Raw genomic sequence first — 9,431 nt, forward strand, 5'->3', positions numbered from 1 at the left:
TTTAGGGCGATGGTGGAGGAGGAGAGGTGGGGGACGCTGACGATGACGACGACGAGGAGGANGGGGTCAGATCAACGGCGATCAAACCGTCGGTGAGTGGTAGCGATGATCCGATCGGGATTAGTAGCAGTAGCAGCGGGAGTAGAATTAGTAGAAGGGGAGGGGCGGTGATGTGTAGCGCGGGGATGGAGGGGATCGGGGGGAGGGAGGTGGCGAGGAGTAGGAGGGCGGTGGCGATACCGGAGAGGGCGAAGGTGGTGGCGATGATGGCGGTGGTGATGCTGCTCTGCAACGCCGACCGGGTGGTGATGTCGGTGGCCGTCGTCCCCCTCGCCGCCAAGTACGGCTGGTCCAGCTCCTTCTTGGGCATCGTCCAGGTTCGCCGCCTCCTCATCTGTCATCTCCATTCTCTCCTTTTTTTTTTTTTGTTAATTAATTTCTTTGTTTATTCCGCGTACAGCGCCCTAACTACGTACGTGTGTAGTAAACCATAATATGTATACTTTTCTCTTTTCTATTCTCTTTTACGGTAGCTGCAGTATTGCATTAGAATCTTAGTATCGCTGAAATATACAGATACAAAAGCGCAAAAGTAGAACCGTGGTATAAAGAAATGGCTTAATTTTTCTTACATTTTTTTTTGTTCCAACTAATATACAAAATCGAAAAATAGATGAACGGTCGACGGTAGGTGGCCGCACAGAGTAGCGAGCCAAATTGCCCATATATTAGCTAGTATAATAGGCATGCCTCATGCTAAACGAAGGGATTATTATATATACGGAGTAGGTAGAATCTATCTAATTATTCCACCTACCTACATTTATGGTGGTCCCTACACGTACGGTTGGCCGCAGAATAAGTTCGGGTTTAATAGGGGTTCGTTCCAACGAACATGAACACGAACACGAACACGTTTGTTGCATGTAGATTGAGCGGGATGCAAAAATAAGCTTTTTGACTCAAAAAGAAAGCGGACGATAATTATTTCTTTGAGTTATCACAAATGCTCTAAAACAAAAAGTTTTGTTTTAGTAAATGTATTTCTATTACCAATCTTGAAGAGGCCATTCTAAAACTTTGCACCGTATTACAAATTTTATCAGCGCGGTACTTATAATATACATTGTACATATTGACCCCATCGTAGCACTAGAATCCATATCCATCTCATGGGTTGCGGAATTTGTTACTCTGTTGATCGGAAAGGTGGCAAGAAGACGAAAGAATGTGGCGCGGAAAAATAGAATTTGCACGTTTTGGACTAGGTGGTGGTACTAGGACACTCAATAAGCCCATCCTAAAGCCCAATATCGCCCGTGGCGCGAAGGCCGGACCTCGTGAATGATAATTTTGCAGTGACTTAAAACATGGGTTGTTATTATGGGCCTTTACATAGTGGGCCTAATTGTGGCTGTCGATGGCCAAGGCTGAGCCCAATATTAAATGGAGTCGAGGCCATGCGAAACTTGGGCCTTGATGGAATAAGCACCAAGACCAAGAGGCTTTTCCATCGAATTGTTCTCAGAAGTTCAGCGCGGTCGGAAGCCTCTCAGTAAGAAGTCGTCTCTTGTGCTTTTGATTTTTTTTTTTTTTTTTTTTTAATATTCTCGGCACAACAAAATTCCCAGTTTTTGTGCGCGTGTGTGTGGGTTTATAGCGCAAAAGGCAGAAGCACCAGTTAAATTTAGAACGAAAGACTTTGGTTCAATCAGTAGCATGCGGGAAGGTGTGGGAGTTTGATCCTCGCGAGGCTTGATTTGTGTACGGCAGTCGTCGTTCTTATGGGGGTACGTGATATCGTCCGTTGCGGGAGGAGCGCTTGCAGACCGGTACGGAGGGAAGCGCGTCATGGCGTGCGGCGCAACTGTTTGGTCTCTGGCCACCTTCCTCACCCCGTGGGCCGCCCAACACTCCACCGGCATGCTGCTCGCCGTCCGCGCTCTCTTCGGCCTTGCAGAGGGCGTCGCCTTCCCCACCATGAGCACCTTCTTACCTCGGTATTCCATGCACCACCAATATCCTCTTCTATTGTATATATATATATATAGTCTCTCATTCTTATTATTGTGTTCTGCTACAACAACTATCAACTGATAGGATTAGTCAAAGTCCAGGTTTCTGGGTTCATTCGGAATTTCTCTATAAACGGAGAGATTGTTGATATCTTTCTGTTTCTGAATTCTTTTGCACGACGTTAGGTGGTTCCCTGCGCACGAACGTGCCACCGCAGTGGGCGTTTCAATGGCCGGCTTTCATCTTGGAAACGTCGTAAGCTTCCTCTCGACGCCGATCATAATGTCTCACATAGGGATCAATGGAACTTTCACTTTCTTCGCCTCCCTCGGCTTCGTATGGCTGTGTGCATGGCTTCTGGGGATTTCAAATGATCCTCGGAGCAGCCCCCGTATCAGCAAGGCCGAGCTGCAGCTAATTCAAGCCGGAAGGACTGAATCAAAAGCAGAAGCTCGTAACTTTCCATCCATAAGCCTTTTGCTATCCAGAATAGAGATTTGGGCTATCATTCTAGCTAATGTCGCCAACAATTGGGTAAGATTTACGGCCTCTAATGACTAGTAGTAAACTATTTTGACAGGAATGTAAAACCAGCTGTCATGATCAGAAAGCAGAAGCTTCAATTGACAACTTTTACTTTGCTTCAATCGAAAGGCAATATAACCATAATTAAATAAAAAAAAAAAGGTTTTTTAAAAAAAAGGTTTTTAGTGGTTTTTTGTTTGAATAGCTACTATATCATGAATGATGTGTTCCAATGCTGTCTATCTTGCAGGGCTACTTTGTATTGCTCTCATGGATGCCCGTCTACTTCAAAACAGTACGTCAAGCGAACACACTATTCTTTTGTAATTCTTAATTGTACGAATAGATAATAAGTTGTTCCTGAAACAGGTTTACAATGTGAATTTAAAGCAAGCCGCGTGGTTCAGCGCGATACCGTGGGCTGTTATGGCATTCTCTGGCTATGTTGCAGGAGCTTCTTCAGATTTCCTGATCAAATCCGGTTTCCCTGTAGCTCGAGTTCGGAAAATCATGCAGGTAACTTGCCCTACTTAATCATAACACCAATCCCATCTTCCCACATGATTGATGAATTCTTAGAAATTGATGAAGATATAATGGTTGCTTTTGCAACATGGTGCAGTCTATTGGTTTTATGGGGCCGGGTGTATCATTGCTGTGCTTAAGATTTGCAAAAACACCATCAGTTGCGGCGGTTCTCATGACCATTGCCCTGAGCCTGAGTTCTTTCAGTCAAGCAGGATATTTCTGTAATGTACAGGTAAGCTTCATTCCACATTTCTTCATTCTCCATTCTGAGCTATGTGAGTGCTGCTTAGTCCACTACCTTCCTCGATCTGTACTGACTTCAATGAACAAAACTGAATATGCATCTAGGGAGTTTTGACACTGTCTATGCTTTTGCTTTTGTATATTCCCAGAGTCTATGAGATGAAAAGCACCTAGGGATGGCATTGTGAGTTTTGTTTGAGAATGAAGAACAAAAATGTAGATCATTTTTCTTTCTTTTCTTTAACATGAATTTACAAGCTAATCGACAATAATAAAAATAGGTAAGTCCATCCTTGAGTGCCTGTAACCGAGTAAAACATGAGGAAAATAAAAATGAAGAAAACAAACCATGCCAACACAACCTTGTCTGGTGTTGATTTTGTTGTTGTTGTTGAGTCAATATCTACTCGCGCATTTGATCTTAGTCTGACACAGCATTTTTGAACCAATTTTCCTGAGCAGGATGTGGCCCCCAAATATGCTGGGTTTCTACATGGTATTTTCCAAAACCTGACGCAAATTCAAAACTTTGATTGATCAATGATGTAAGTTCCAATCTAATATGTTTCTAACTAAGATTATCTCTTCTTTATCATCAACAGGTATAACGAATGGTGTGGGAACAGTGGCTGCCATCATAAGCACTATAGGAACAGGTTATTTTGTTCAGTGGTTGGGATCTTTCCAGGCTTTTCTCACCCTCACTGCAGTTCTCTATTTTAGCATCACCATTTTTTATAACCTCTTCGCCACTGGAGAGCAAATCTTTGTCTAGAGCTTTTCTATGTATTCATTTTCATTTTTTTTTGGTAAGATTGCATAATTTGTCTTGCGATCCCTCCACAAGATCTGGTAAATGGAGATAAATCTATTCTCTCAGTATATCTCGTGATCTGTAGATAGAAAATCGGCCGAGTAATAGCAAATTTAGGCCTGGAATATACCTCCATGGAAAATGCTATTTGTAGTTTTGTACAACTACATATAGGGGTGTAATGTGGGCGTGCCGGGCCGGCACGGCCCACATTCACCTGGGCCAAACCGGGCTAGGGGTCGGCGGTCGTGCCGTGCCGGGCCAGATTTTATGGATGACCAGCCCAGCACGGCCCTCCAGCCCGGATGGCACGGACCATGCCGGGCCGGCCCTTTATTATTTTTTAATTTTTTTAAATATATAAAATATTTAAAAATAAAGAAATAAAATAAGTCTCTTTTTGCTAATACTAGTTACGGAACCCCGCGCGTTGCGGCGGGAAGTCGATACAATAGTCAATTATTAGAATTATTAATATTATTTTTAATATTATTCATTAATATTTTTGAATAATATTTATTTTCGTAGTGAGTATATTTAGAAACAAAGGTAATCGGAATCTCGCGTGTTGCAACAGGAAGTCGATACAATAGCCAATTATTAGAACTATTAATATTAATTTTAATATTATCCATTAATATTTTTGAATAATATTTATTTCCGTAGTGAGTATATTTAGAAAAAAAAAGTAGAACAGAAAGATAAAACTTTTTCGCTGTNATAAGATTTTTATTTTCAGCCGTTCAATTTTAGACTACTTGTTTGATAGGTAAATGATATCGAAAAATTATAAAATTTAGTTTCTAAATACTTTCAATAGTGTAAATCAACTCTAACGGAGCCGATCGTCGATTTGGAAGCCACATCATCAAAAACAACTTGATAGCACGGAGCGCTTCGCGCTACCAATAGTATAGTAGCTTATATATATATATATATATATATAGTCTAGCTATGGTGCTTGTAATAGCACCAAGCACTTGGTGCTTATAAGTTTTTTACCATTAGATTTACTCCTCGGATCATTTTCAACCATTAAATTATACTATTCAACCAACCACCCACTAAACCTTAGGGGGCCCATATTATCCTAACCACATATCTCTTAATCCAATGGCTAAAAGTCTACAAACACTAATAACTTGGTAGTTGGTACTTTTAAAAGCATAGGAGTTCAATTTTATATATATATATATATATATATATATATATATATATATATATATATCGAGCTTTTCGAGCCTAATTCGAGCAAGCCCGGTAATAATCAAGCTCGGCTTGAAATTAATTTCAAGCCTAAATTTAGGCTCATGCTCGGTTTGAAATTAATTTGAGCCGAGCTCGAGCGAGCTGAATATCGAGCCGAATGCGAGTCGAACACAAGCCTGCTCGCTCATTTGTCAGCCCTAGCCGCCCTAGCCGTGCTGACATTGTTAGTTCATTCAATCTATTTCTTTTCCATTTTACGGCTTCGATCAGCCGATTCAACGAGTCCATGGCCTGAACCAGCTAATCCAATTAGTTTTTTTTTAAAAAAAAAAAAAGTAGTTCTTGGCCTTAGACAAATCGATCGAAGCCTCAGTTACGCCAATTTAACCAACCAGTCAGGCCAAGTTTTCTAATTGATTTATCTCAGAGACCGAGTTTCGTAGGATGGAACTCGCATGGCCTTTTTATAATACTAGGATAATACTAGTGCACAGCGTTCACAAATATAATAATACTAGTTAAGGAACCCGTGCTACGCAACGGGTTCTTTTACCTTTTTTTTTTTTACAAATAATTAATAAATACTAATATTTTTCATAAATTAAATAATAATATGTTTCGCACTATTAAATAAGAAAATTATAAAGCAATTTTTCTTCATAAAATAATGCGTGTTTACTATATATTCTGATATCTGTCCCTCTTAAAAAAATAATTCTCATAATAAAAAGAAAGCATATGTAAATATACATTTTTTAAAAGGTTCCTATATTTAGCAATCAATCGAGACATAAATTTATTTTTGAAATATAAAAGCATATATTTACAGTCCAGAAGCCCCAATCTCACACGAAAAGTTATAGTCCTAATGTGTAAGATAAATAGATCAACCAAGAATACAAAGTAAATAATTAATAAATGAATTGCAAAGTTACTACAATTATCTTTTTGACTTGAAGCACTCTACATGTTTTGTCATATTTTTAATGCCACTCAAGCAGAAAATGATTTGCTCAGGGTTCTAAATTGAATACTAATGATAAAAATCAGACTTTTTTATATCCTTCTTGCTCTTTACTCAGTTGCAACTCAAGATCCTTTATTATAGTAGAGAGCTTGTGTGCTTCTTCAACTTCCTCCTCTAGAAGAACCTGTTAAAAACCAAAAAAAAAGGAAGCCAAAATACATATGACACGTAAAAACTCATATAGCAGCTTTTCAAATTAAAACCACAAAGAATTAGGCAACAATGTTGAAATTAAACCCAAATATAGATTCTACTTTAAATTTAATTCAAATTCAAAGGCTATCCACTTGGCGAAAACTGGAGGGACTGAACTTTGTCGATGATTTGAAGCTGCGGGTAGTTGAAAGTGCCACTGGAGTGCAAATGGATTGGATAACAATTACTTCGCAGTTCGTTTTCTCCGGGCAAATTGAACTTGTTATCGATCTAGAAATTGAGCAAAAAAGGGATTAGATCGACGGAGCCATAGATATAATGGAAGTAATTTTAATACCTTTGCTCTGATTCTTCGATTCAACTCTAGTTTGAATGTCGTCGGGACTCGTTGATCCGTTTCATTTGAGCTCGCTTCGTTCACCCATTCATGCTCGCTCCGCTTAGAGCTTGAGCAACTCAGACTTGGATCAAGATTATGCTCAAAGTGATCAACTGCCGCAAATGTTTAATGCGAACAAATTGTACTACAACAAACTTTGTAAGAGAAGAAAAATAAGTTAAAACATCTAAGGAAATGAGTAGGCATTAGAAACTCACAGGAAAGGTGGAGATCGCTTGCGTAGATGGAACGATTGAAGTTGGTGATCGCATCGCGCCCGTTGCAATTAATTGCAGCTATATCATATGCCCCGAAAATGAAATGGCCAAATCTATAAAATTTAGAGCAAAATTGAAAGTGATTGATGAAGAAATGAAGGTACTTAGTAGCTTCTACTTCAGTGCCATAGAGGCCAAGATACATGTATCTGCTCAAAACCAGCATGTAGCCTATAAGAAAACATTCACATACATTGAAAGAAATTGATTAAAAACCAAAGAAAAAAAGAAAAAAAAAATTGGTTGGAATATTTTACTTTTTCTCAAATAGTTGGCCAATTATAGCCTCTCATTTCCCACATTTGTGCAAGGTAACCCCGCGAAACTTCCAGCTTCCTCTCGACGATCCAGTGCTCTGTCGTCGAAGTGGCTGAACAAACTTCTCCGTTGTGAGATTGCTCATCTACCACCAATTACTTACTCTTGTTAAATCCTACTTTTGCCCAGTATAGCAAATGCACTACTTCATTTAGTAAGAGCTTCTTTAGTTCACCTTTTTAAGATCCTCCTCATAATCTTTTGCATTGAAATTTATGTCTGCGTCGACCCCACGAAACGTGATTGCTGCGCAATCATATGCCCTAAAATTCAAAAAAAAGAAATGTAATTACTCAATCAATGAATAAAAGTATAAAAGTATTTATGATCCATATCCATAACAGTGTGTGAGAAGAGTAGTGAAGTTTGTTTAGTACCTTGCTGCAGCATATGCAGTGTCAAATCCACCTAGGAGAAACCCAAAAATCCAATGATCACAAACATCATCACACAAAACATTTGTAAATTTAAGTAATGTAATGTAACTCATTAAATACAACAAAGTGTGATATTTACAACAGACCCAAATGGACTTGCTTTCCACAATCCTTGCATTGAATAGAAGAATGAGAATCATTAGCACGATGCTCTAACCAACCGAGCTATGAGAGAAAAGTGTGTATGTTTGGTATATATGATGTGAAATTACCATACATGTGATTCCTACCGGCCAGTTCTGTGATAAAAGGCCGCGGTATTTGGAGCTCCGCGGCTGGGGTCCCCGCCAACTCTTCTTCGTGGGCTGTGGCGGCTCCGCTATCTGGTGGTGGTGATGCGTCATCGCTGCCACAACTTCATAATTGTTTATGAGTTAAATTTACACGACCATACTTTTATTAGAATTAACAAATAAAAAAATTGTTAACAATAATTAGGAACCCATAAACGCCACTAAAATCGTTAGTGACAATAAATCGAATAGTTGGCGTACATGGTAATTAACCCCGACGGAAACAAAATTTTTTTTAACAAAGAAATCATTACCTTGAGAACAAATTTGGGAAATCATCTGAATCATAGGAAAAAAAAATAAATCCTAATAAAAAGAACACAATGAATTATATGAGTCAATTTTACTTTGGATAAGTACATATCCTAACTATAATCAAATAAAAGATTTAAACTTATCTATAACTATATTTTAATTAAGTTTGGATTATTATTTCCAACAAAAATTAACAAAATAGTAAAAAAAAAGAAGAAGAAGAGATGCTCACAGACAGAGTCGGCGGCGGCGAGGCAGCGGAGGCAACACGGAACCAAACAGAAGAGCAAAGAAGCAAAAAAGTTAGAAGGAGAGCAAGAGCAGAGGTGCTATTTATAGCAAAAATCATGAATTGCAATAAGAGGGAGGAGATCAGTTTAAGGGGGGAAAAAGAGGTCAAAAACAGGATAAATCTCAGGGTCAAATCGAGAACATACACCCTGTCAAATCCGGCCAAATATCCACAGCCATCTTCACCAGCGGGCGTATTCCACACCACCCCGGTGGTGAGTTGCTGGAGGACAAATCATTTCATTCATTTCAATATATAAGCATAAGTATGGAGGAGATCATCATCAGTTTAAAAGCAGAAAAAAATTTCTCTATCAAATCTACCCAAATCCTCACAGCTATCTACACCATCACGCGCATCTTACGCCCGACCTGCGAGTTGCTGGAGGCCACGTCGTCGCCTAGGCCCGCCACCTCATGTAACTATCCGCGACGGAGACGGCGATAGCCTCCCGACGCAATCGTCCTGGCAAACACAGGAGTAACGACGGCTGGCCGTGTCGACGACGGAGAAAGAGAGGGCGAACTAAAACAGCATGAAAAATCAAAACGGCAAAAACTCTAACGGAGTAAGTTTCGCATTGATGGCCCGCATTAATGTCCGAAGAGAAGCTGTCCACCTCGTTGGACCGCTTGCACAAAGGGCACGTAAGCCCCACCCT

At 39.6% G+C, this 9,431-nt stretch overlaps 2 protein-coding genes across 23 annotated transcripts; one reads left to right on the forward strand and one right to left on the reverse strand.

Annotated features, from left to right (window-relative positions):
- Positions 171-4,194, forward strand: LOC109728014 (probable anion transporter 2, chloroplastic). The gene is made up of 8 exons (XM_020258273.1): positions 171-377; positions 1,774-2,000; positions 2,202-2,550; positions 2,792-2,836; positions 2,911-3,057; positions 3,164-3,301; positions 3,775-3,808; positions 3,915-4,194. Exons 1-8 carry the CDS (start codon positions 171-173, stop codon positions 4,085-4,087), a joined length of 1,320 nt encoding a protein of 439 aa, XP_020113862.1. The 3' UTR covers positions 4,088-4,194.
- On the reverse strand, positions 6,231-9,431 carry LOC109727818 (floral homeotic protein APETALA 2-like). Of its 22 annotated transcripts, none has more exons than XR_002220851.1 (8): positions 9,142-9,431; positions 8,916-8,992; positions 8,478-8,627; positions 8,148-8,285; positions 7,871-7,901; positions 7,669-7,756; positions 6,856-7,578; positions 6,231-6,788 (listed from the first exon to the last, which is right to left on the reverse strand). XR_002220851.1 is itself a non-coding variant. In XM_020258007.1 (8 exons), exons 2-7 carry the CDS (start codon positions 8,947-8,949, stop codon positions 7,465-7,467), a joined length of 426 nt encoding a protein of 141 aa, XP_020113596.1. In that variant the 5' UTR covers positions 8,950-8,992; positions 9,142-9,431; the 3' UTR covers positions 6,231-6,788; positions 6,856-7,464. The 22 variants fall into 22 exon arrangements, 10 of the variants coding, with proteins under 10 accessions (XP_020113596.1, XP_020113595.1, XP_020113594.1 ...); XM_020258007.1 differs by lacking the exon at positions 8,478-8,627 and adding an exon at positions 8,017-8,041 and having other exon boundaries at positions 8,143-8,276; XM_020258006.1 differs by lacking the exon at positions 8,478-8,627 and adding an exon at positions 8,017-8,041 and having other exon boundaries at positions 8,143-8,276; positions 9,106-9,431.

This window comes from Ananas comosus, linkage group 23 (assembly GCF_001540865.1).
Source record: "Ananas comosus cultivar F153 linkage group 23, ASM154086v1, whole genome shotgun sequence".
NCBI lineage: Eukaryota > Viridiplantae > Streptophyta > Magnoliopsida > Poales > Bromeliaceae > Ananas > Ananas comosus.